A 27,982-nucleotide genomic window follows, 5' to 3' on the forward strand; every position below is an offset into this window, starting at 1 on the left:
TCTCTCTCCCTCTACCCCTCCTCCCCCTCTCTCCCCCCTCTCCCTCCCTCTCTGCGTATCTCTCTCCCTCCCTCCCTCTCTGCGTATCTCTCTCCCTCCCTCCCTCTCTGCGTATCTCTCTCCCTCTCCGTGTCCCTCTCCCTCTCTCTGTGTTGTAGATGTCCAGGTGGAGACTCACAAGAAGCAGCTCCATGTCACGCTAGCCTATCATTTCCAGCCCACACATCAGACTGCCCTGGAGAAACTGGCTCGCAGCGTGGACCTCAAACTGGGCTGTGATTGGGTGGCTGCTGTTTATTCTCGTGATATCCGATTTGCTAACCATGAGGTGAATATTCTCGCACGGGGAACTGTCTGGACGCCCCCCCCCCCCCCAACAAAACCTTTGAGGTTGGGAGGTCCATTAAAAGAATGAGATTGATAGATTCTGGTTGTGCAAGAGTGGTCAAGGATACAGAACAGACGTGGGCGGGTGGAAGGGGTTAAGATACAGATCAGTTATGATCTAATAAGGTTGTGGGACAGGCTGGATGGTTTTTCCTGTTTCTATATTCCACTAATGTGTGCTCCCCACCCCACCCAAAGCACTGGGGAGATGTAAATACATGGGCCACGTTTAATTAGCTAGTCTCTCCGAGCCTGAGGGGGGTACTGTTTGCTTTCACCCCACTGCCTGCCCCACCTTCAATAAATTGACCCCATTGTTTGGGATGCCGATCTTGCTGCTAAGTGATCCGTCTGTGAAAAGTGTTAAAATATTCCCACAGATGCCAAAATGTCTATTAACCATCAACGTGTCAGCGAGGTGGAGTCAGAGAGGGACTTATGTTGAACAGTCTATCTTAAAAGAGTCTCCACAAACCTCAGCAATGTTGCCCCTATCAGGTCGGATTATTTCACTGGCAATAATGCTGTCAGCAGGAAATAGTCTCCAACCGTACTTAACCGGGGGAGTCACCCAATCATCTCCCATCTGGCCAAGCAAGGCTTATCGCATGTAACCGCAACCTTGAATCGTAAGGAGAGGCTGGATAGACTGGGACTTTTTCCCCCTGGAGCGTAGGAGGATGAAGGGGTGACCTTATAGAGGGTTATAAAGCCATGAAGGGACATAGATAAGGCGAATAGCCAAAGTCTTTCCCCCAGGGTTGGGGAGTCCAAAACCAGAAGGCATAAGTTTAAGGTGAGAGGGGAAAGATTTAAAAGGGACCTGAGGGGCAACTTTTTCACAGAGGGTGGTGCGTGTATGGAATGAGGGGGTGGTAGAGGCGGGTACAGTTACAACATTTAAGAGACATTTGGACAGGTACATGGGTGGGAAAGGTTTAGCAGGATTATGGGCCAAAAGTAGGCAGGTGGGACTAGTTCAGTTGAGGAAACCTGGCCGGCATGGAGAGGTTGGGCCGAAGGGCCTGTTTCCGTGCTGTATAGCTCAATGACTGTAGTAGTGTGCATTTGGATATCCACCTTTTGTGGGAGGGAAGATGTTGATTGGTTGTGGCTGTGCTCTGGATAAATGTAAACAATGTTTTTATCTTGTATTTTGTGGATGGGTTCTCTATACCTGGCTGGTTTGCCCTGCAACAATGTCCTGAGTGCCTTTCCCCTGTGCTCTGTTTATCAGACTCTACGAGTGATGTACCCGTACACACCACAGAATGACGATGAGCTGGAATTGGTGCAGGGTGATTATATATTCATGTCCCCAATTGAACAGAGTAGCACGAGTGAGGGCTGGATCTACGGCACCTCCCTGGCAACCGGCTGCTCAGGTCTGCTCCCAGAAAACTACATCGCCAAAGCAGATGAATGCGATACGTGGGTCTTCCATGGGTAAGTGGCATTCTGCTGTCAGTGTTGCAAAAAATAGTGACCGTGTAAACACCACCCGTCGTCTGGGCAACCAGAGGAGAATCAAAGCCCAAAGTCACCTTCAACAATGGGCGGCGCAGTGGTTATTGCCCCAAGATGTGTATGTTACAGGTATTAGCGGGGCACATACATGGGGTTATGGGTATAGCGCCTGGGTAAGATGCTCCATTGGAGAGACTCAATGGGCCGAATAGCCTGCTTCTGCACTGTAGGGATTCTATGAATCTATGAATTGAGAGCAAAAGTGATTTTATGGAGTCCTAAAGCTAGCTTAAGGAGAAAGTGGAAGAGAAATGCCTTAAGAATTATGGACTTGAGAGGAATTTGAAACTAACTTCAGTTGATTTGGTTTGGAAGCAGTTTTCCAACACAGCCGATTTTACTCAACGTAGTTTGTATCTTGGGGTGTGGGTTAATGTTCTTATTTTGCACGAGCAAGATTCAAATTATCCAGGAGCTTTTGAGATAAGTAGTAAAGAAGTAACAAAGCAATTTAGAGTCAATAACAACCATCACTTACATTTGTGTAAAGCCTTTAACATGCTTGGGGCATACGCAACTAAAGGCACAGTCACCAATGGTGGAAGAATTCAAATTGGGAATCTGCAAGAGACCAGAATTAGAGGAACGCAGAGATCTTTGAGGGTTGTGGGGCTGGAGAAGGTTACAGAGCTGGGGAGGGGGTGAGGCCTTGGAGGGATTAGAAAATGAGGAAGGTCATTTTAAAAACGAAGCACAGCTTGACCCAGAACCCAGTGAACACGGGTCACGCGGGAACAGGACATGATGTAATTTCAGACACCAGCAGCACAGCTTTGGACGACTACAGGTTTGTGGAGACTGGAGTGTGGGAGACTAGCCAGGAATGCACTGGAATAGTCCCGTCTACAGGTGACAAAGGCGAGGATGAAGATTTCAGCAGAGGATGAGCAGAGATGGGCAAAAAATGCAGATGTTATTGAAACACCAAATCTGCCTTTGGGACGATCTCCTAGCGTCTTGGCTCAGCCAACCTCACAGATACAGACCATCTGGTCATTATCTCATTGGTGCTTGTGAGAGCTTGCTGTGTGTAAATTGGCTGATGTATTTCCTACATTACAACAGTGAGCACACTGCAAAAAGCACTTCATTGTTGTCAATCACTTGGAATATCCTAAGGCCCTGAAATGGAAATGGAAGTCTTTACTATATGGTGAGAATTGATAATATTTTTGTAGTCTTAATGGTTGAGGAGAACATTCTCTGGATAGAAAAGGACAGAAGACTCCAGGACCTTCTGTGTAAAGTCCTTTCCAAGTTAAGCGATTGTGATTTCCAAATTTTGGAATTCTTTAGCCCTGGGAGTTGTTGAGTATTTTCAAGACTGGATTCAATAGATTTTTGGGAACTAAGGGAATTGTGGGATATTAGCACAGCGTGGGAAATTGGAGTTGAGGCAAGAGATAGTCATGATCATATCTGAATGACGGTGGAGGGTCGAGGGGCTATCTGCTCTATTCCTGCTCTTAGTTATGTTGTTAATGGCGTCATTGGTAACTTGTTAGTATTTACACATTGGTAGCCTGTCTTAATGTGCCAGCAGTGTTCTGGTGCTTGGAGAGATGCTTTATCTTTACGCTATGATTTACCGATCTGAAGAGTCCTGTTGTTTCCCACTTCTTGTTTGTTTAGATCGAATTCATTTCTAACTGCAACCGCCTCTGCAAGCGCCAGTTTATGTGATGGGGTTTTCCGGAGGAGGTGCCAGGAGGAACAGGGACCGGGCGAAGCTCTGTCATTGCCAACCAGTGTCATCTGTCAACCAGTGTCGGTAAGCTGCAGTCGAAGGAGCTAACGTGACATTCACTGTGGAAAGCCATGAGGTCCAGCCCTAAACCTGAGTGACAGTAAAGCACAGCTTGACTTGGAGCAAGTTGAGTGTGGTTTGGCAGCCTGCACTTGGTTGAAGTCATGAGGTTACACTGAGGCTTCATTTGAAGCAATTTTTTAAAGCAGCATCTAGGCCTTTGGGCTAAGATGCAAATGAGATCAAGCCTTGGAGAAGATGCAATGCCTGCTCCAATCAGCTTGGATCATGTAGATCAAGCCCAAGACAGGAAGTGGCCAGCCTGTCCTGTCAGCTTGGATCGGGAATGTCTCACTTGCTGAGACTTTGATTGGACTTCGATTGGATTGAATTGGATATAAACAAAAAAAAGGTTGACCTTGAAGGAGAGAATTCACTCCTGAAAAATGGGGCTGGAGAAACATGGAATGATACATTGTAGAAGGAGGCCACTCAGCCCATCTTTCCTTTGCTAAAGAGTTATCCAATTTATCCCATTCCATTGGCTCTTTCCTCATAGACAAAGCTTTCCCTTCAAGTATTTATCCAATTCCCTTTTGAAAGTTACTATTGCTTTGCTCCTGCTACCCTTTCAGGCGGTGCATTCCACTCGTTTGTCTTAAGGAAAATGTTGGAAGTTATTATTAAGGAGGTTTTAGTGGGGAACTTAGAAAATTGCAGTGCAATCAGGCTCAACATGGTTTTGTGAAAGGAGAATTGTGTTTAGCTAAGAGCTCTTTGAGGAAGTAACAAGCAACATTGATAAAGGGGAATCTGTGGATGTGGTGTACTAAGATTTCCAAAAGGCATTTGGCAAACTGTCACGTCAACTACTCAAAATAAGAACTGGCAGTGTAGGGGATGTCATATTAGCACAGATAGAAGAGTGGTTATCTAACAGGAAATGGATGGGTTTCTTATGTGATGGTTGAGTAGGTTGGGCCTGTATTCATTAGAGTGTAGAAGAATAAGAGGGGACCTTATTGAGACATAGAGAGGCAAATTTTCCCATTCCACCTGCTACGGGAATCATAGCGGGTGAGGGGCGGACCATGGAAATGTCCGTTGATCTTGGGTGGGATTTTCCAGTATTGGACCAAGCGTGGCCGGAAAATCCCACCCATAGGATTCTCAGGGGCCTTGACAGAGTGGATGCTGAGAGGTTGTTTCCCCTTGTGGGAGAGTCTGGGACCAGAGGGCATCATCTCAGAGTGAGGGGTCGCCCACTTAAGACAGAGATGAGGAGGGATTTCTTCTCTGAGGGTAGCGAATCTGTGGAATTCTTTGCCAAAGAGAAAATGCTGGAAAATCTCAGCAGGTCTGGCAGCATCTGGAAGGAGAGAAAAGTGCTGACGTTTCGAGTCCAGACGACCCTTTGTCAAAGCTTTTCTCTTCTTACAGATGCTGCCAGACCTGCTGAGATTTTCCAGCATTTTCTCTTTGGCTTCAGATTCCAGCATCTGCAGTAATTTGCCTTTATCCTGTGGAATTCTTTACCACAGGGGGCTGTAGAGGCTGGGTCATTGAACATGTTGAAGGCTGAGATGGGCAGATTTTTAATCAGTAAGGGAATCGAGGGTTATAGGGAAAAGACGGGAAAACAGGAGTTGAGGATTATCACATCAGATCAGTCATGAACTCATTGAATGGTGGGGCAGACTCGATGGGCTGAATGGTCTACCATTGCTGCTGGCTACGTCTTATGGTCTTATCAGCCACTGAAGACTATTTCTCCTCAATTACTCAATCAAAACCCTTCATAATTATGAACACTTCTTCTATCCAATCTCTCCTTAATCTTCTCCACAGAGGACAAAACTCCCAGCATCTCCAGTCACTTTGTGACTGAATTCCCTATTTCCTGGTATCTCTCAAACTCCTTTCTAACTGTGGTGTCAAACCAAACTGGGAGGCAGTCTGAACATTATTGAGAAGAGTTGGGCCAATATATGAGATCAATGCCGGAATTTTACTGGCACCCTTGCTCTGGAATTGGAGCGGGCGAGGCGCGCAGAACGGCATTCTCCGTTGGCCTTGGGAGGGACATCATGAGCCTCGGGCAGGCGAGGTGGTAAAATTCTGGCTCAAGGGTCTAATTCTTGATACTAACTGTGTACATGATGTGGAGTTGCCGGCGTTGGACTGGGATAGACACAGTAAGTAGTCTCACAACACCAGGTTAACGTCCAACTAATGAAGGAGCGGTGCTCTGAAAGCTCGTGCTACCAAATAAACCTGTTGGACTTTAAACCTGGTGTTGTGAGACTATTTACTGTAACTGTGCACAGTCTGCCACCTGCTGGACAACCTGGAGCAACACAAGATGGCCTGAAATTCTTCCTTCATCCAAACATCCCCACAGTGTTAGCACGAGGGGATGTGATCCTGGGCTCCCCCTGCCCAAGGTCAGCTGCCAAAACAACACTGCTGCTTTCGGGCTAAACTTCAAAACAAACATCAGCGAAAAGTAGCAGAAATGTTTTGACCACACGGACATAGTCCGATTCCCCTGTCTGACCTCACCCTCCTCTACCAGGGGCCTGGGATCATCACGGGAAATCTGTGCAGGGAATATTGAAGCATTTTGGGAAGATGAGAGATGCCGAGGTATGGGTGCATGAGGGTGTGGGGAGGGGGAAGGGGTTGACTTCCATCTCTGATGAAGAACTGGGCTCACTTTACAGGAGGCTCATTTGAGCTGTTCAGGCCCTCTCCTCCTCCACTCCAGTGAGACCTGTTCAGAATATAGGACCTTCCTCCACCCCCGAGAGGCATGCCAGTGACCAGAGCAGGTTCAAGTGCCCACTGGAATTTTCGTTGTCAATGTTTTTGGGACCGGACGATGAGCTACGGCATCCATTGTTGTGTATAAGCTTGGCACCCATTTGTAACTCTTACCTTTCCTGGCAATGCAATGGTACAGGTGGTGGAAAACCTATCTGGCGATGTTACTGGCATCTACTCTAGAAAGCACTGTGATGGGAGGAGCCAGTGGAACAAATGCTGAAGAATTTCACCAAGTCCACTGGGGAATTGCATTTGGGTCAAACTGGAATCTAGGGCAGAGTGTGAAGACCAGATTTTATTTTCTAATTTATCCGTGACCGCTTTAACTGGGTCACTCCACAAAGCAGATCATTGAAGTATGTCTGTTTGAAAGGGGACTCGGATAAAGATCAGATTGCTTCCTGCAGTGGAGAAAAGGGTCACGAAAGTGAATTTTTTCCCCTCCCCCGTTTGTTTTATTGAATCTCTGCTTCTCTCGATCTGTCCCTGAGAAATGGTCATGCGTTTTGTGTTGTCACAGGTGGTGTCCAAGAACTCGCGTTCCTGTCCACAGAAGCGGGATCTGTACGTTTGCCGACATGGGGAAAGGATGGATGTGGTTTTTGGGAAACATTGGCTTAGTCAGTGCTTCGATACGAAAGGTTGGTTCTGGTCTGGTCCCAGCACTGGCAGCATGGACTGTCAAACCTGCTCATTCTCCAACCCCTCCCTGTTCACCACTGCTTTTAGCTTGAGGCTGAGATGCCCAAGTGACTTTTTGAGGGAGTGCTGCACTGTCAGAAGTGTCTTTTGGCTGAGGTGTTAAACAGACACCTGGCCTGCTCTCTCACCTGGATATAGAACATCCCACGGCACTATTCGAAGAATTGCAGGGGAGTTTCCCCTGGCGCCCTGGTCAATACCTATCCCTTGACTAACACCACTGAAATAGGCGATCTGGTCACTATCACATTGCAGCTGCGGGAGCTTGCTGTCCACAAATTGGCTGCTGCTTTTCCTACGTTCCAACTGTGAGTTTAAAGTTTATTTATTATTCTCACTGCAATGAAGTCACTGTGAAAATCTCCTAGTCACCACACTCCAGTGCCTGTTCGGGTACACTGAGGGAGAATTTAACATGGCCAAGGTCAATCCACCTAACCAGTACGTCTTTCGGACTGTGAGAGGAAAGTGGAGCACCCGGAGGAAACCCATGCAGACACAGGGAGAACATGATTCCGCACAGTGACCTAAGCCGGGAATCGAACCTGGATCCCTGGCACTGTGAGGCAGCAGTGCCAACCACTGTGCCGTCCTGTGACTGTACTTCTTTCATTGCTCAGGACACTCTGAGGTTGTGAAAGGGAGCTATAGAAATGTAAGATCAATTTGTTTCCTGGATGTCTGTTCCTGGATGTAAGTTCTAGGTGACTTCCCACATCTTGTGTAAGAGGAGATTCTTCAGCTTGGAATGAGTACTCAGGCAGGCTTTTTGGTCACTGGGGGGATTCCTGGCAATTGCAATCCAGTCTCTACATTCTGCCCAGACACATTCTCCTGTGGCTGACTCTGGGTAATGGTCAGAAATGGGAAAATTGGCTGATGTTCCTACTTCCCCTGATACCGGAGCCCGGGTTAGGTTACCTTTTTCTCCTCAATTTAAACTGAAGCCCACTGGGAGCTAACTGATCAAGGCGACCGCTCAAGGTGATCTATACAACCCTCCGAGATCTCTGCACTCTTGCATATCCTGACCTTTTCCCTCTCCAGCATCCTAGTCTCTGGAATTCCCTTCCTAACCTCTCCGCCTCTCTTTCCTTCTTCAGGATGTTCCTGAAAACCTACCTCTAACCAAGCTTTTGATCACCTGACCTAATATTTCCATATTTCAGTCAGTGTCAAGTGTTGTTTGATAACACTCCTATGATGCTCATCGGGGCTCTTTATTATGTGAAAGGCGCTATATAAAAGCAGGCCAAAAAAAGCCTTGCTGCCAGTTACCTCTCCTGCAACTGCCACGGCTGAAGTGATTGGAAATGTACCACATGATATCACCCGCATTGCAGTGACAGGGCGACAGATATGGACGCCGTGCGTAAGGTGGAGGTTTAGACTGGTACATTGATGATGGTACATTGATGATGCGGGATTGTACTGTGCCAAAAGGTTGGAGGACGCTTTGAGAAATGGCCATTTGACATTTAGCCTGCATGAATTTTATTTGATCTCACTCCCCTCCTTCCTTCAAGGCAGCAGCCAGCGTTTTGTGATGTTTGTTCTCTGCTTTTGTTGACCACTGGTGTCACTCGCTGAACGCTCTGACTTGCTGCTCTCAACGTTCGACAAACAAAACGCTAAGCTCCCCTCACAAACGTGCTAATTCTGATTCCCGCTTTGTCCACTCCTTCTGACATTTACTTTTCAAACAGGTAATTACATTCGGTCTAATCTGAACATGCCACCGATTCTACCTCAGAGAAGTGGTGGATACAGGGACTATGAGAAAGACGCTCCCATCACTGTGTTTGGCTGTGCCCAGGCTAGGCTTGTTGGTGAGTTAATTCTATCAACACTTTGATCCTTCTTTAATATGTCAATGTTGTTTGTATAATGGATTGCTCCTGCCTCCCCCCCTCCCACCCCCCCTGCACTTCTTCGATTTTGTGTGCTATATTGTCTCCTCGCTGTGCCCACCACAAAGGATAGCTTGCTCCGAGATCACTGGAAGTTTTGTTCTGTACATCTCGCTATATTCACACTGTCAGAAGGACGTGGAGGCTTTGAAGAGAGTACAGAAAAGGTTTACCAGGATGTTGCCTGGTACGGAGGGTATTAGCTATGAGGAAAGATGGAATAAACTGGGGTTGTTCTCCCTGGAAAGACGGAGGCTGAGGAGCGACCTGATCGAAGTTTATAAAATTATGAGGGGTATGGATAGGGTGAACAGTTGGAAGCTTTTTCCCAGGGCAGAAATGACAATTACAAGGGGGCACAAAAGTTCAAGATAAGGGGGAAAAGGTTCACTCGAGGTGTGCGGGGGAAGCTTTTTACACAGAGGGTGGTGGGGGCCTGGAATGCGCTGCCAAGTGAGGTGGTTGAGGCAGATACATTAGCCGCATTTAAGAGTTATCTAGATAGACACATGAACAGACAGGGAATAGAGGGATACAGGCGGTTGGTCTTGGTAGAACAACGTGATCGGTGCAGGCTTGGTGGGCCGAAGGGCCTGTTCCTGTGCTGTACTGTTCTTTGTTCTTATTTGCGATCAAGGGGTTGATGTTACAAAGGGAAAGATGTTATGCACAGAACATTATCCTGTGTTGGATACTATATTGTGGGGAGGATGTCATTTGGCCCATCAAGTCTAAACCGACTCTCCAAAACAGCATTCCACCCAGGCCCTCCTCTCCTCATAACCTCTCGCATTTACCATGGCCAATCCACCTAATCCACACATCTTTGGACTGTGGGAAGAAACCGGAGCACCCGGAGGATACCCACACAGACACGGGGAGGACGTGCAAACTCCACACAGTCACCTAAGGCCAGAATCGAACCTGGGTCCCTGACGCTGTGAGGCAGCGGTGCTAACCACTGTGCCGCCCCCAAAATATTGGCATGTTGGCTTTGGAATAAAAAAAAACTCCACTCGCTTCTAATTCTTCAGCCAATTATTTTAAACATATGCTTTCTGGTTATTGACATTTCATAGAGTAAAATCATAGAGGTTTACAGCATGGAAACAGGCCCTTCGGCCCAACTTGTCCATGCCACTCTTTTTTTATAAACCCCTAAGCTAGTCCCAATTGCCCGCATTTGGCCCATATCCCTCTATACCCATTTTGCCCATGTAACTGTCTAAACGCTTTTTAAAAGACAAAATTGTACCCACCTCTACTACCACCTCTGGCAGCTTCTTCCAGACACTCACCATTCTCTCTGTGAAAAAAATTGTTCCTCTGGACTCTTTTGTATCTTTCCCCTCTCACCTTAAACCTATGCCCTCTAATTTTAGACTCCCCTACCTTTGGGAGAAGATATTGACTATCTAGCTGATCTATGCCCCTCATTATTTTATAGAGCTCTATAAGATCATCCCTCAGCCTCCTACGCTCCAGAGAAAAAAGTCCCAGTCTATCCAGCCTCTCCTTATAATTTAAACCATCAAGTCCCGGTAGTATCCTAGTAAATCTCTTCTGCACTCTTTCTAGTTTAATAAGCAGAACTGTACACAGTATTCCAAGTGTGGCCGTACCAATGTTCTGACCAATGAAACCAAGCATGCCGAATGCCTTCTCCGCCACTCTGTCCACTGTGACTCCACTTTCAAGGAGCTATGAACATGTACCCCTAGATCTCTTTCTTCTGTAACTCTCCCCAACGCCCTACCATTAACTGAGTAAGTCCTGCCCTGGTTCAATCTACCAAAATGCATCACCTCGCATTTATCTAAATTAAACTCCATCTGCCATTCGTCAGCCCACTGGCCCAATTGACCAAAATCCCTTTGCAATCCAAGATAACCTTCTTCACTGTCCACCATGCCACCAATCTTGGTGTCATCTGCAAACTATATTTGCCTCCTATATTCTCATCCAAATTATTAATATAAATGACAAATAACAGTGGATTTATGCTCAGAAAAATCAGTCCTTCATAATCACTTTTCCTAGGCCCCTCGATTATCTGCAGCTCAATTATATCTTCCGTCATGCTTCTCTATTCCAAAGACGCTGATTCAATCTTCCCTCGTGATTAGGTAACAAACTAGTCTTTATAAATCCATTTTCAGTCAAAGAAATTGATTCTTCAGAGAGGGCCAGCTGTTCGATAATAAATCGGCATCAACTACTGGAACCAATTGGTCGCTCTTTCAGAGACTAAGCACAGGCATAATGGGCTGAATGGCCTCCTTTTCTGTGTGAATCTCTGAAATAGTCAGGCAGTGAAAGACCAACAAAAAGAATTAGACTAAAAGCATTTGGTTAAATATCTCTGGGTTTTTCAATTTTGAGGAGCAGCAGGGTGATAAATTCAAAACCCAGGTCTCAATAACCATTGGGCTCAGAGCCATGGACCGGAAATCTTCCGCCGGCAAGATCCTCCCTTCCTGCTGAAGTCAGCTTACTGCATCTGCTGCAGAAGAACGCACAGGGGAGGATCCGGAAAATTCTGACCCATGGTCTCTTCATATTTTGCAGGTTCTAAATTTTCTGCTTCTTGCATTATTTTATCAAGAGCAGGTCAGAGGCTAGGAATACTGCGGTGAGTAACTCGCCTTCTGACTCCCCGAAGCCTGTCCACCATCTACAAGGCACAAGTCAGGAGTGTGATGGGATACTCCCCACTTGCCTGGATAGTGCAGCTCCAACAACACTCAAAGAAGCTTGACACCATCCAGGACAAAGCAGCCCGCTTGATTGGTACCACATCCACTCCCTCCACCACCGACACTCAGTAGCAGCAGTGTGTACCATCTACAAGATGCACTGCAGCAATGCACCAAAGATCCTTAGACAGCACCTTCCAAACCCACAACCACTTCCATCTAGAAGGACAAGGGCAGCAGATACATGGGAACACCGCCAACTGCAAGTTCCCCTCCAAGCCACTCACCATCCTGACTTGGAAATATATCGCCGTTCCTTCGCAGTCGCAGGGTCAAAATCCTGGAATTCCCTCCCTCGTGGCAGTGTGGGTCAACTCGCAGCATACGGACTGCAGCGGTTGAAGAGGGTGGTTCACCACCACCTTCTCAAGGGCAACTAGGGATGGGCAATAAATGCTGGCCAGCCAGTGACGCCCATGTCCCGCGAATGAATAAAAGGAAAAACCGAGACCCATCACAACCAGTTGAATCATTTCAAATCATTAGAATCGTACAGCACAAGAGGAGGCTATTCGCCCTATCATGTCCATGATATCCAATTCATCCCAAATCCCTGCTCTTTCCCAATAGCCCTGATTTCTTTCCCAATTCAGGTATTTACCCAATTGTCTTTTGAAAGATTATATTGATTCTGCCTCCATCCTTTGCAGGCCACACATTCTACATCACAACTCACGGTGTGATGTGATTTCTCCCTAACCACAGTCAAAGAAATTGATTCTTCAGAGAGGGCCAGCTGTTCGATAATAAATCGGCATCAACTACTGGAACCAATTGGTCGCTCTTTCAGAGACTAAGCACAGGCATAATGGGCTGAATGGCCTCCTTTTCTGTGTGAATCTCTGAAATAGTCAAGCAGTGAAAGACCAACAAAAAGAATTAGACTAAAAGCATTTGGTTAAATATCTCTGGGTTTTTCAATTTTGAGGAGCAGCAGGGTGATAAATTCAAAACCCAGGTCTCAATAACCATTGGGCTCAGAGCCATGGACCGGAAATCTTCCGCCGGCAAGATCAAAACCTCTCATGATTTTGAATGCCTCTCTTAAATCTGCTCTGAGGAGAACAATCTCCAATCTCTCCACATTAACGGAGGTCCCTCGTCACTGGTATCCTTCCAATAGGTCTCCTCTGCATCCTTTCTAAGGCTTTGGAAGCCTTCCTGCATCCTGGTGCCCAGGATTGGATTCCCTACTCCAGCTATAGATGAAGCAGTGCTTGATGAAATGTTTTGTGTTGCTGCTTTGTACACGTTGCAGCTGTTTAGAAAGCCAAGGATTCGGATTCTTTTTAACTGCCTTCTTAAAGTGTCCTGTCATCTTCAAAGGTTTGCGTACATACATTTCCAAATCTCTTGGTTCCTGTACCTTTTTTTAGAATTTTATCATTTAATTTATATTCTCTCTTGGGTTTTTAATGCAAATTTGACTTGATTATCTCGACTTTTAAGTGCCAGATCTCTGATGCTTGGTCATTGGTGTGTAACACAAGGCTGCAGATTCATCAACTGTGATCTTGGTCAATACCTGAGCCCAGAGTAACCATAACCCACCTTGCCATAATGTTGGCTAACTCAGTGTAGACATGGCGAGGGAAATGGGGACATGTAGGGGAAGTGATGGCCTTGTGGTATTATCGCTAGACTATTAATCTAGAAACACAGCTCATGTTCTGGGGACCCAGGTTCGAATCCCGCCATGGCAGATGATGGAATTTGAATTCAGTGAAAATGTCTGGAATTAAGAATCTACTGATGGCCATGAAACCATTGTTGATTGTCAGAAAAACCCATCTGTTGTCCTTATCCAGTTTGGCCTACATGTGACTCCAGAGCCACAGCAACATGGCTGACTCTCAAATGCTCTCGGGCAACTAGGGATGGGCAATAAATACTGGCCAATCAGCAACGCCCATGTCCCACGAATAAATATTTTTAAAATTGCAGTTCTGCATGGTTCAATATCAAGCTATTGGGGAAGCAGCCTTTCAATGCGCCCTCCGGGAGGGTAATGGTGAGGGTGAGGAAGAGACCCAGAAGATGTCTATCTAATGCAGTTGGGATCGAGATGAATCTGATTTCCGGATGTGTTTTACTCACAGGGGAGGCTCTGCTGGAGAGTAAATCAGTCATTGATTATGTGTATTGTTCACCCTCGCTGCGCTGTGTACAGACGGCATTCAACATACTGAAAGGTAATCAAACCACTGCCTATATTTACAAAACCCTTCCTGACCTCCCACTGCCCAATCTCTGTAACTCTCTTCTCATTACGTGCTCCTCTTTGTACCTTCTGCTCTTCCACATTAAGACTTTGTCTTCACCTACTGGCATTTCCACTCCTCCATCATAACTGGTTCTTCAGCCTTAATGTCTTTGCCGCTCTTGAATTCTCTTCCCAGACCCCTTGGCTTTGTTGTAACTCATTTTCTCTTCCCATCTCCTGACACCATGACAGACTGGTCTAAACCATTCCCTTTGGCCACAGGCCTCTTGAGCGCAGGAACCTATACCCCAGTGAGAATCAGTGTGTGTGGTACCTGTACCAAGTGAGCGTCAGTGTGTGTGGGGTACCTGTACCCCAGTGTCAGTGTGTGTGGAACCCGTACCCCAGTGAGAGTCAGTGTGTGTGGCACCCATACCCCAGTGAGAGTCAGTGTGTGTGGCACCCGTACCCCAGTGAGAGTCGGTGCGTGTGGCACCCATAACCCAATGAGAGTCAGTGTGTGTGGAACCCATACCCCAGTGAGAGTCAGTGTGGGTGGTACCCACACCCCAAGGGGCAGGCCCAGGTTACGTAGCATTGATTTGAAATAGTCCGTTTGTTGAACGAGTTATCCAGGATGTCACCGCTGTTCCTCAACAAGCATGTCCTGAGCTCTCCACTAATTGTGACTTTGATTCTCTGCGCCTCGCCCACCTCATCTTCCACATGGTTCTAATAAAGCTTGACCTCATCTTGTCGTGTGACACTGTATCTTCACTTTGTTCACAGGGCTTCAGCAGGAAAACCAGATTAAAGTTCGGGTGGAGCCTGGGCTGTTTGAGTGGACTAAGTGGGTCTCTGGGAATACCTTGCCAGCATGGATGTCAACGGAGGAGCTTGCAGCAGCCAATCTGGGGAGTGACACAACCTATAGGTAGGGATTGGCACAGAGAGTACTCACCAAAGACCAGCATTCAAATGAGGCTCTTTCCCTTAATACAGGTCAAATCATTTCATCTTGAACATGGGAAGTATTTAAATCCATTGGGAAGTATATCAGTATGTCGATAGAGCCATTGAATGATATAGCAGAGAAGGAGGTTCTTTGGGCCGTGGTGTCTGTTGCTTATTTAGGGTGTCAAGAATGTGAGTGGGAGATACTTGAGATCAAAGTTTCTGATCTGGGCTTGGTATTGTGTCTGACCAATAATGAGTCAATGTGACCATTGGGAAAGATTGAAATACGGAGAAATGTGTCATTGCTCAGAGGATTCTGAATCTTCCGAGTTCTCTATCACCAAAGGCTTTGGATGCTCAGTGATTGGGTTGATTGTGACCAATGTTTATTATATTGCAGACCTCATTTTCCAGCGAGCAAACTGGGGATTTCCGAATCCTATGAGACGTACATTAGCAGGAGTTGCCAGGTGATGAGGGATATCCTGGCTGAATGTCAAGTCAAAGGTAACTGCAAGACTCATTGTGTAAGGAAACAGCAGGATTTTCAGTTGAGATTTGGAAGTGAATGGTGTTGGGGAATTATTTCAATAACACAAGGGGTAGGATTTCCTGCTGATGGGATCTTCCGATGCCATCGATGGTGACCATCACCCCTCCCCTCCTCACCAACATCCCACACCCGACTGTGGGTTCCCCGGCAGTGGAAGGTGTGAACAATGGGAAACCCCATTGACAGCGGCGGGACTGGAAAATCCCATTGCCAGCCAATGGTGGGACGTCTCCGCAAAACCCAAGGCAGAAAGTCCCACCCAATGAGTATCAAGACCCATCAGGGCACGGGATGAAGTTTGGACCAAAATAATGATGCAAGAATGAGAGACTTGTGCTCATGTAGAAACTTTCACAAACTTTCGACTAACATCCACCATTATCAAAACCAGGGTCTGTGCCAGAGTGCTCGGGGGCCCCCCTAGGTGAGCAATCAGCCTTTCAAATACCACCCTCCCACACACACGCAATGAAAACAATTAAGTTTCAGAAATGACTATTGTGCATTAGTATGAATAAAAATCCTGCATTTATAATTATAGATTTCACGTGAAAAAGAATATTATGATAATGATTGTACATTCTGGTTGTTCTACATTTTTTACAAGACATGTACCAGAAGAAATGCATATTATCAAAGAATCCCTACAGTGCAGAGGAGGCCATTTGACCCATCGAGTCTGCACAGATCACAGTCCCACCCAGGCCCTATTCCTTTAACCCCACATATTTATCCTTAATCCCCTGATACTAGGGTCAATTTAGCATGGCCAATTAACCTAATCTGCACATCTTTAGATTGTGGGAGGAAACCGGAGTACCCGGAGGAAACCCACGCAGACACGGGGAGAATGTACAAACTCCGCAAAGACAGTGACCCAAGCTGGGAATTGAACCCGGGTCCCTGCCGCTGTGAGGCAGTGCTAACCACTCTGGCACCGTGCCACCCATTATAATGTTATAATGTGTTATGTGATCACATGATGTAATATTGTGTGTTCCTGCTACAGTTACTAGATGATTCATTGGTGCAATTTACACAATTAATATTTATCGTGGTAGCATGGGCTAGATTAAATTACGTTTTTTGATATTTGCTCGCTTGCAGTTTTGGAATAGTCATGTAGATGTACAGAATTGTAAACCTGTTGCATAAACAGAATGAAGGATATGATCTGAAATTTTGGGTAATTGGACAAAGTAAGTACATCAAAATCTAAATATATGTCAGTGTATGTGAACGTAGATCTGGACCTTCCATTCCCACTGCTGAAGCTGGTTTGTTTACTCAAGTAGTTTCATGAATAGTTCATTCAGGTTTTTAACCGCCCCAATTTTTTTGTTGCTCTAGCTAACTGCCTAGCAGTTGCACCAGCTCTGATTGGTGACCAGGTCATTTGGTCATCGCCATGTTGCTGTTCCTGAATTTCGGTATAAATTAAACTTCATGCTCATAACACTGATGACACTTAGGTAGTGTCATGGTAATATCATTGGACAAGTAATCCAGAGGCCTACACTAATGATCTGGGGACTTGGGTTTAAATCCCACCACGGCAACTGGTGGAAATTAAATTCAATGAATTAAATATATATCTGGAATTTACAGCGAGGCTCAGTGATGGTGTCCATGATGACTATCATCATCTGTCTATCTGGTTCGCTAATGTTCTTTAGGGAAGGAAATCTGCCAACTTTACCTGGCTTGGCCTACGTGTAACACCAGACCCACAGCAATATGGTTGATTTTTAACTGCTCTCTGAAATGGCTGAGCGAGACATTCTGTTCAAGGTCAATTAGGGATGCGCAACAAATGCTGGACTTGCCAGCGGTGCCCAATCCCATGAAAGAATAAAGATTGTGGAACATGGGCGTCGCTGGCTGGCCAGCATTTATTGGCCATCCCTAGTTGTCCTTGTTCAGAGGGCAATTGAGAGTCAACCACATTGCTGTGGCTCTGGAGTCACATGTAGGCCAGGCCAGGTAAGGATGGCAGATTTCCTTCCCTAAAGGACATTAGTGAACCAGATGGGTTTTTTCAACAATCGACAATGGTTTCATGGTCATCAGTGGATTATTAAGGCCAGATTTTTTTTATTGAATTCAAATTCCACCATCTGCCGTGGCGAGATTCGAACCCGGGTCCCCAGAACATTGACTGAGTTTCTGGATTATTAGTCCAGCGATAATACCACTAGGCAATAGCCTCCCCTGATTGAATGGAGGAGTAGCCTCTGGGCATCTGTCCCGTTCATATTCCTTAAGTTATTATTGAGACGCTCCTGATGTGCTGCTGCCAAGGAAGCTTTTCTACAAGGAAGCCCCAAGGAAATTTTGGTGGAAACAAAATTGGATGGGGAGCTCTGCTCGTCACCACATTGCTGTTTATGGGAGCTTGCTGTGCACAAATGGCTGCTGGGCTTTCCACATTGCAACAGTAACTGCACTTCAAAAGCCCCCAGTAGGCTGTAAAACAAGATGGGACGACTTGAAGTTGCAGAAGGCGCTATATAAATGCAAACTATCTTGCGCATGCTGGATCGTGAATTGGGATGACGATTGGTTTGTTTTGTCTCTCAGGTAGCAGTGTTCTGATTGTAGCACATGCCTCCTCCCTTGAGGCTTGCACGCGGCAGCTCCAAGGTCTTTCTGCACGCAATTCCAAGGACTTTGTTCAGGTGGTTCGAAAGGTCAGTGTTGTGTGTCCTCCAACTGGGACAGAGAATGTTACAATGGGGGTGGGAATTAGGAATACTTTCAACTGTGATGTGGTGGAAGTTTGCTGCTTTTTGTTGGCCTTTGTTAATGAACATACATACTGGGGGGAGGGATGATATTAACCGGGGTGAGTGGGGATGGGGCAGGTGGGCTGCCTGAAATTTTCTGGTCCAAAGCCTTGCTTGTTCTAACTGCCTGCTCTTGTTCTCATTTAACTCGCCAGCTTCTCACCTGAGACAGGTGGAAAGAGGCAGTTGGCCAGTTTTGGGCATAGGATCTGATGGCAGGCCATCTGCACAAGGGTAAATGTTGGAGGGGTGGGCAGCATGGGGGCGGGGGGGGGCTAGAATCATAGAGCCAGGCAGTGCAGAAAAGGCCCTTCAGCCCATTGAGTCTGCACCGACAATATCTACCAAAAAAAGACGCACTAATCCCATTTTCCTGCATTTGTCCCATATCCTTGAATATCATATTTCAAGTGCTCATCCAAATTTTTTTTTAAGGGTTGTAAGGTTTCCAGCCTCGACTACCTTCACAGGCAGCGCAATCCAGATTCCCACCACCCACTGAGTGAAAAAGTGTTTTCTCAAACCCCCTCTGAATCTCCTGCCCCTTACCCTAAAACTATCAAGTCCATTTCACAGGTTAGGAAGGGGAAACCAGGGCAGCAACAATCCAGACTTAATAATGATTAAATTAGAGGAGAGGAAATTTTGAGCAGAATTGACTTTAAGTAAAATGATAAATGACTGGAATTATCTGGTGTGTAGAGAATGTGAGGCAGTATTTGGAAGGGGCAAGAGACAGCTTCAAACTACAGTTGACTTGTGGTAAACCGCATTGGCTTGCATGTAAGGAAAAGGCCCAAGCATCTTAAAGATTAATCAAAGATCACAGGCCAACTTCCCATCGTTATGTTTCCCATTGTGACTTGTGTTCCAGATGGTTTGATGAAATGTCTTATTAATTTGTGAAATGTGAAGTGATGCAAGTGTGAATGAAGAATGAAAAGATACAATATAAACTATATGGTATAATTTTACATGGGGTGCAGGAACAGACAAAATTGGTGGAGTATTTCTACCGCATTAAGTGATTACACTCCACCTGGAAGGGTGATGGAACTGAATTCAATGGCAGCTTTCAAAAAATGAATAAGAGCAGAAGTAGGCCATTGAGCCCATCGAGTCTGCTCCGCCATTCAACGAGATCATGACTGATCTGATGTGATAATCCTCAATTCCACTTTCCCGCCTTATCCATATAACCCTCGATTCCCTTACTGATGAAAAATCTGTCTATCTGAAAAGAAAAATGTTATGGGAGTAGAAGAATTGAGTAGCTCTTTCAAAGAGTCCTCTTTATGTTTTGTATGATTCCATTACAAGATAGAAATGTTAAACTTGCTGCTTTCGGCACAAGACATTGGCTAAATTTTCTTCACCCAAAGTGAAATAGAATTTTTAAATAAAATAGTAAGTGATCAGGAAGATGCATTAGTCACAGTAGAAATAGTATGTGTTTAAGGGATGTGTTTCTAGAGCAGGGTTATGATATGAAGGTGGATTTCAGATTATTGACTTGGGCCCAAATAGCTCCTAGAGCAGGAGAGTTGGGTGGCTCTATCAAGGGCCAGTATATGTATGATGGGCTGAATGGCCACCTCCTGTGGTGCATCATTCTATGATCCATGTTTTTTATTTCCTTCCAACAGATCCCATATTTAGGATTCTGCGCCTGTGAAGAGTTGGAAGACGCAGGTATATGGCAACTGGTAGATCCTCCTATTCTACCCCTCACCCATGGCCCCAATCACAGTTTTTCCTGGAGGGACATCTTGTACCAAGACTAAAGAAATGGAAAAGAAGCCCATCCATCACTGGAAGATAGAGCCATTAATAGCATGTGCTTCCACTTACTACTTCATCTCCTTTGCACATACTCTGTATGAGCAGGTTCAATCCACTGCCATGCTCGGTATATTGTGTGATTCAACAACCAACTGGTGCCCATAGCTTTAATTATTTGATGACCTTATATGCCTGTACAATACTTTGTTTTGACAGGACTGGATTTTTTTTTCATCTTGATTATCTGGAGTAGATAATGAATGACTTATGTTATTACAGGGCCAAATATATTTAGGTCAGGACAAGATAAAGTTCTGAGGCTTGGAACTTGAGAGAATTCAGAGAATCTAAATGTAATTGAGGGACCTTGTGGTTGCTGTGGGTCTACGATATATTTTTGAAGTATGTGACACAGTTTCACTCGGACCTGTGGTGTACCGGAGCAATAAATGGGGCACGGGATTCTATATAATGTGCTTCACGAGCAAAGATGGATGATTTGAAATGCTTTGTTTGTGGAGCAAGGCCGACCAGGATTCCTGCTCCATTTACATGAAATAGTGGGACTTTGCTTATCTCCAATTCTTGGGACAGTCAAGAGATGTTTCTTTCCTCTTTCCCTGTTCTATTTAACTGAAGCCAAATGAATTGTAAATTAAAGCCAAAGGAATGGCTCATGAGGTATTGCTGAAATGAAGCCTACAAGCAGATATTTAAATAGGTTAAAATATATTTCACTTCCATCCTTAATTACTATATTATCATTGAGAACTGGCCCTATTTATTGCATCTATTGTTAGAGGAATCTACTTTTGTCATTGTCCTGAAAACACAATTATAAGAAGTCAGAGATGTGTTCATATAGCCTGGCAATAGAGAATTCTTAATGCTGGTCTCCCAGGCAGGGAAGTTACCCTCCCAGGGACTGTGGCTACAACACTGATAGCCCTGATTCTTCAATCGGTGCTCTGTGCGAACAGGAGTGTGTACAGAGAATGCAGGATCAGGGAATCGTATGAGGTGATATATTGGAGGGTGGGGTAAGGCTGAGGGAGACGCTGAAAATTATGCAGTAGTGCATCTGAGTTCTTTCGTAGTCAATTCTGCGATTGAAATATAGGTTTGATCCTCTCCTCGATGTCCATTAAGCAGATGCCTTTAACGTGAAAGTGTTCACCTTTCTTGCACTAATCTTCACCCAGTGTAATTTAAAGACCGGAATGTCATAATTGTGAGCCTTATATTGAGGTTGTGTCAAATCCGCCAAGTGCTGTTTAAATGTGGGTTCCTCTCCACCCTGAAGAACCTGGAGAGGGAACTCGGAAACTCTTCTATTTTACTCTCTGATTTTTCCTTTGATGGGCATTTAGAATGGAAAGTTCACATTCTCAAAATGCAAGTATCAACTAGGATCTACATGCTTGATCCACATTTTCAAAATTCTCTCCATGTTTTGGGGAAAATAGTCTAAGTTAGTTTGTGCTGTTATTACTTGAAGACAGATTGGAAGTTCCTTAGCCGTATTCCTCCATTTTGAAAGTTCTGTGGGACACTCTGAAACCAGTGAGGTATTTGAATGGCAGATTGGTCTTTCTGACCAATCTCGATCTCTAGTAAACAATCTTTGGCCTGATTTGTTCCTCACCGGAAAGGTGAAGGCTAGTTTGTGTCTTTGGTAATGTGGTTGGGTGGGACGGGGATGGGAGAGCAGATCTCCCTCCACCACCATTATGGACATGGATGAATTTCCATTCAAATACAATGAAAGAAGGACCAGTTCTATATTGGGTTTTAACCCAGTGTTCTGCACTTAACCCAAAGGTTAAAAATAAAAAATCAGATTTTTTTCTTGTGTGGAGTAAATAGAGAGAAACCTTTGAAATTTCTGAACTGCCTCTTCGATTTCTCTGCCTAAAACTGGACTTTCAGTGACTTTACATCTCATGAAAAATTAAGTTGTTGCACGTGGATATTTGGACAATTCAGAATCAAAGCATTTCAATTTAATCTTGAGATTTCTTACTGTTCATCACAGTCTCTTCCGGTGTTTACAGTCTGCAGGCCACATTTCAGCAGTAACAAGAATACTTGCCCATTACTTTGCCAGAGCCGTGCCCTGGTAGTTCCTTCACATCAGACTCTGTCAGGGGATAGTCAGGCCAAAAACAAGGCTTTATTGAATCTTTTGAAGTGGAATGACATGTTTGTGTGCTTTATGTCTCAAGCATGTGCTTAAAATAACATGTCGTTAAAAATAATTCTCTGAGTTGGTGTTGTAAAGGAACTCCCTGGGCACAACCTGAATGAAGAAAGACCAAAGAATCTCAGTGGCATGGAATAGTTTGTGTCATGGACTGTGAATCTTGAGTGATCCTTAACTCTTGCTCAGGTGGTCCTAGGCTTTTTGGATGATGGGCTCTGTGCAAACACTTTTGCAGGATTATAATACACTTCAGTCTGAATCCGTTTGCAACTTCAATTCTTTCAGCAAACCTGTCTGCCTAAAATTGTATCTAATGAACTACTGTGTGTGTTTTGTGTGTGTATGCATGTGTACGTGTGTGTGTGTGTGTGTTTGTGTGTGTGTTGGGGGTTGATGGGGATGGGGTGACAGAGGGACTGGACATTAGGACTGGACAGAAAGATAGATATTGTTTGAGAATAAGACTTAGCTTGACTGTAATGTGCTCAAGGAAAGGAATAGCATGTTAACACTGACATGAGTGCAATGATGGGGAGGAGGGTAGGGGAGAAGATGCAGGTGGCTAACCAACATCGAAACCGGAGCTGAAGGAAGGGAAGGTTTGCAACCTTGGTCTCATGTTTGACACCAAGAAGAGCTTCCAACCACATATCTGCATCACTAAAACCACCTATTTTCCACCTCTGCTGTATAACTCTGTTACCTGTGTCCTAACTTGCACCAAGTCCCAATCGTCTCTGTGCTGGATAAACTGCATTGGTTTCCGATCGATCCTTGTTCTCAGTTTCATCCATGACCTAACTCCTCTTTATTGCTGCAATCTCCTCCAGCTCTAAAAACCTTCTGAGATGTCGGCGCTTCTCCTATTAAAGCTTTTTTTGGTATCCCCGAGCTTAATTGCTCCAACATTGATGGACGTGTTTTCAGCTGTCCAGGTCTTCGGCTCTGGAATTCCCTCCCCGAACCTTTTTCCTCCTTTTAAGGTGATCTTTTACACCTACCTCTTTGACCAAGCTTTTGCTCATCAGTCCTGACAGCTCTTTTTTATGCTGTTCAATGTCGAACTTAATAAAATAAAAGCAGAAAACTCTGGAGATGTTCAGGTCTGGCAACGTCTGTGGAGAGAGAAACTGAGCTGTCTCAAGTCAATTGATCTGAAACGTATGCCCAGAATTTTACCATCCCGCCCGCCACGGGAATCAAAGCGGGCGCGGGGTGGACAATGGGAAGGTCTGTTGACCTCGAGCAGGATTTTACGGTTTCGAAATGAGTGAGGTTGTAAACTCCCGCCCATTAACTCTGTTTCTCGCTCCACAGCTGCCATGCCTGCTGTGTATTTCCAACATCTACCATTTTTATTTCATGTTTCCAGCCTCTGCAGTGTTCTCCTTTCCGATAATGCTTCTTTGAGGTGCCTTGGGCATTTTACCATGTTAAAGGCACTACATATATATATATATATGCAAGTTGTTGTTGTTTTAAGGAATTTCAGTTGCATTACGTGAATGCCAGAAGTTAATAATGACTGTGGTGCCTTCACTGTGAATCCCCTGTCTATTTAAAGGAGCATGGTCTTGCAAGCAGTGACAATCTGGGCTTTCCTAGGCTTATCAATAGTGCTATATATATAGTGATGTCTTTGCATCACCAATCAAGTCCTTCCTGATAAAAGATTGGATTAGTTTTCTCTGTTAATCACATGACTATGTCCAAACGACAAAATGGTGAACCTGTGTCGGCCGTCTCTGGCAGTCTCGGTAGCAATCTTTCCCAAAATTTCATTCCAGAATCTTGGCACCGTTTGGTGTGTATTTTTGTTTTCCAAACTCCGACAAGATGGAGAAAAAGATTTATCTGTGCACTTTGTAGAACATGATAAATGGACTCTTTATCAACTGGGTCATGAAACTCTTGCACACGTTCCACAGCAAAACCCTCGATATATTTTTTTCATCTAACCTGCCCATGGGGATACTAACTAACTTGGATTCATCACTGCTTTTGCATCCTGACTTACTGTAAATGGAGGGTAACAGTAAGTGACATTAGACGGTGTTGAAAAGTAGCGATGCTCCCGATCTCATGTTTCCACCTGACGAGGTAATTTCGAAATGCTTGTGATCCGACATCATTCTTTTTCCAATCCAATCAGGGGGAGGGTGAAGATTGTTTTCATTGTGAGGGCTACAATGAATTCCAGGTGAAATTACATTGGGCAGACTGTTGGACGCCTTGTTGAAATGTGTCTAAAACAGCCACGAAGTGGCACAGTGGGTTAGCACTGCTGCCTCACAGCGCCAGGGACCCGGGTTCGATTCCCGGCTTGGGTCACTTTCTGTGTGGAGTTTGCACATTCTCTCCGTGTCTGCGTGGGTTTCCTCCAAGTGCTCCGGTTTCCTCCCACAGTCCAAAGATGTGAGGGTTAGGTGGATTGGCCATGATAAATTGCCCCTTAGTGTCAGGGGGACTAGTAAGATAAATGCATGGAGTTACAGGGATAGGGGCTGGGTGGGATTGCGGTCGGTGCAGACTTGTTGGGCCAAATGGCCTCCTGCAGGAGACTGTGGAATTCTATGATTTCCAATTTGAAAACCTCTGTGGAGTCATCAAATTCCTATTTAAGTATTGCAATGTACAAGTTGGGATAATATACTGTACTAAATAAAGAGTGTGTTGAACTAATTAAAAGGAAATTCATGTAGCTTTAGTGAATCACAGGAGACTTGATTAGATCTGTTCCTTGCATGTTCACCTTTGCAACCCGGTTTGGCTGTTTTAACATCACAAAGCTTTTGCCCTCACCTAACGGTTATTCATATTCTTGTTTTGTTTCTACCTGAACAATTTCCTGACTTCACCCCAGGTGAAGTTGCCCTGCGAACTTTCTACAAGAGCGAGAGAGGGGTCTTCCTTTAATTACGTTGGCACTGGGCATGATAAAATATTAGCCATTGGAGGAGGCATGCTTCCGTGGGAGGGAGAATGAACTGAGGGGCCGTGATATTCCAGAGGATCAGTGGCTGTGGACTTGGCCTCTTAACCGGCAGTCGCAAGGAAGTTCTTGCTGGTTCGAATCAGAGGGAGTTCAGGCATCTTGGTTTCCAGTTTGCAAACCCGTGCACCTGTTTCCTTCCCAACTCCTTGCCAATTTTTGCCATCTCTGAAGTAAAATTATCTTTCAGGAATTTTTCTTTGGCGGCGGACTTTAATTCTGAATGGATGCTTGGAGCTGCCCATTGAGTTTGTCATTGTTGAACTGTACATGTGGTAATCAAAGACAATTCGAATTTCTTAATTCCCTCAGTCTTCCCTTCAGGTCAAAAAAGCCCAAGTTTAGGGTCAACTAACCACAACTTCCTGATTTTCATACCGTTCGTTCTTTTTTAACATTTGGTGTTGTCCTGCACCACGGGCCTTTGGTTTTCATTTAAGTAAATATTTCATGGCAAAAAACTGATCTCCTGTTAGTTGTGTAGAACGTCTCTATTCTGCCTATAACTAAAACTGAAACCCCTTCTTTAAAACCTGATTGAATAGTCACTGATGTATTTACACTCACTCGAGGTTTGTGGCATTTTTTGGGGATATGCTGTCAGTTTGTCCTCCTTTCGTGCAGCTCTTGCACCCCAGCTTTTCCCACCCTATTTTACACTGCCTTTTCACTTCCTCTCCATCTGCCTCAAACTCCATCCCTCATTGTGCTCTGTTGGTAGAGCAATGAGGTCTGTGCATTTACCACTAGGTGACTATGGTTGCTCGCACTGCTGCCGGCTGCAGTCTATTGTTATTCTGTGCTTTTTCTGAGCCCTTCAGTGAAGTAACAAAACTCTCAGCCCATGAGGTTGGGGGTTTTGAGTGCCGTGCAACTGTGCCTCCAACCACAACACCTTAAAAGGAATATTCTGATATTTATATGTTCTGCAGAAAAGTGTGTCTTGAATGATTGGAGCTTGGTTTTGTGAAACAGAAATGCCTGTCTTTCCGATTCAAGCTTGGCAGAGTAATTGGCAGTTATACCCACTTAACTCAACATCCTTAACTCCTGAAACAATCTTATTCAAGGCGAGCTCCATCCCCTCCTTTTATCAACCTTATTTTGTTTTGAAAAGGCCACTCAAACACCTTACTTATTCCCAACCAAATGCAAGGGTTGACTCAGATTTGCCTGTCACTCAGATTGGACCAATGACCCTTGGTGCCATGAAGCAGCAGGGCATGGGGTGCACCTCTTGTGCCATTTAGCCGACCAGTTTTTGTAAAACGACATTGGTTGCAGCTTGATGAGGATTCACTCACCTTCTCGGTTAGGAAGAGAACAAGTTTTTAAATATATATATTTCACACCTTTTTGTAAAGTAAAATTTCAAAAGCTCGTCTTACTTTGGGGCTGGCTGAGTCTTGTTTGGAAATGGGTTCCCCAGTCGGGGAACTTAATTCTTGGTTTGAAGCTGTCACTCCAGTGCAGCAATCCAAGCCAATTCATGTTCTTAAGGTTGGTTAAAGAATGAGAGGTTGATTAAATTGGAGCCAAGGACACAAATCAAAATTGTTTTAAAAGTAAATCTGAAACCTTGTTAAAAAAGAAAGCGTTTCCGGCACAAGTGTGTTCAATTAACATCAATCAAGCATTAGGCTGTGTTCTCTCTTTAATTATATAAACCCTACACTATATATATTTTCCATATTAGTTTTGTATCGAAATTGTGAGTCTTGACAGTGAGTTGATCCTGGTTGTGTCTTGGTCCTTGTGTTCCCTACTTTCTCCTGTGTGTAGGCAATATACATAAGTGGACTATAAATAAATTAAGGAAGAATATATTAAATTAAATATACACACACTCTATTAAAAGCCTGGCGCTTTTGTGATTATATGGCTGGGGTGGGGTCAAGTGGGGGGAAGCTAGTCTTTGGCATGTCATTGAGTAGTAACTTGTTTGCAACTCTAACAGGCAGACCTCAATTCAAATGTCAAGTCTCTTGTTCTTCAAACAAATGCTTTATGTATTTAAATTATTGTTCCATTTTTATGTATTCATAAGTGTGTTCTCAAGAATGTGCAATTTTTTTTGTTACAAACGACTGCCTCGACAATTATTTACTGCTTTCTACTGTGTAAATTATGTTGCCAAATAAATGTTTTATTAGCGTTAAGTATCAGTATTTCGTCTAAGTATATTTTCAGGACTTTTTCAATTGCCTATTTGGTTTTGTGAATGTATAATTATTATGAGTCATTGCTCCTTCAAGGAATCAATAAATGGGGAAGAAACTCTGGCTGTGGTGTTGCTGGAATTTTATTAAAATACAATGGCGGTTGCCAGAAATATTCATACTGACCATTCAGGAAACACCTAGCAGGGAAGTTATACATATATATATATATATATAGTTTCCTTCCAAACTTGAGTTGTGCGTGGAGAAGTGTCTGTGAGCTGGTCAACTTGAGAATGAATAATAGCTGGGAACACAGCTATTCTTTAGGGGAGGTGATGGCCTATTATCGTTAGACTATTAATCCAGAAACTCAGCTAATGATCTGGTTCGAATCCCCCCACGGCAGATGGTGGAATTTGAATTCAATAAAAACAAATCTGGAATTAGGAATCTACTGATGACCATGAAACCATTGTGGATTGTAGGAAA

The 27,982-nt window shown here is 44.6% G+C and overlaps 2 protein-coding genes across 2 annotated transcripts in view; one reads left to right on the top strand and one right to left on the bottom strand.

Moving 5' to 3' along the window:
- The window catches only part of LOC144479964 (ubiquitin-associated and SH3 domain-containing protein B-like), a 145,050-nt gene extending 117,437 nt beyond the window's left edge, over positions 1 to 27,613 (top strand). Inside the window, exons 5-14 of the mRNA XM_078199092.1 lie at positions 159 to 328; positions 1,625 to 1,833; positions 3,547 to 3,685; positions 7,008 to 7,128; positions 8,896 to 9,018; positions 13,955 to 14,047; positions 14,848 to 14,992; positions 15,416 to 15,522; positions 18,149 to 18,258; positions 20,001 to 27,613. Of these exons, the coding sequence (XP_078055218.1) occupies positions 159 to 328; positions 1,625 to 1,833; positions 3,547 to 3,685; positions 7,008 to 7,128; positions 8,896 to 9,018; positions 13,955 to 14,047; positions 14,848 to 14,992; positions 15,416 to 15,522; positions 18,149 to 18,258; positions 20,001 to 20,138 (1,355 nt within the window). The 3' untranslated portion in view covers positions 20,139 to 27,613. The remainder of the gene's footprint in view (positions 1 to 158; positions 329 to 1,624; positions 1,834 to 3,546; positions 3,686 to 7,007; positions 7,129 to 8,895; positions 9,019 to 13,954; positions 14,048 to 14,847; positions 14,993 to 15,415; positions 15,523 to 18,148; positions 18,259 to 20,000) is intronic.
- Positions 1 to 27,982, bottom strand: part of LOC144479966 (uncharacterized) — a 418,329-nt gene that overhangs the window by 183,493 nt on the left and 206,854 nt on the right. The window lies entirely within an intron of this gene.

Source organism: Mustelus asterias, chromosome 27 (genome assembly GCF_964213995.1).
Source record: "Mustelus asterias chromosome 27, sMusAst1.hap1.1, whole genome shotgun sequence".
Classification (NCBI taxonomy): domain Eukaryota; kingdom Metazoa; phylum Chordata; class Chondrichthyes; order Carcharhiniformes; family Triakidae; genus Mustelus; species Mustelus asterias.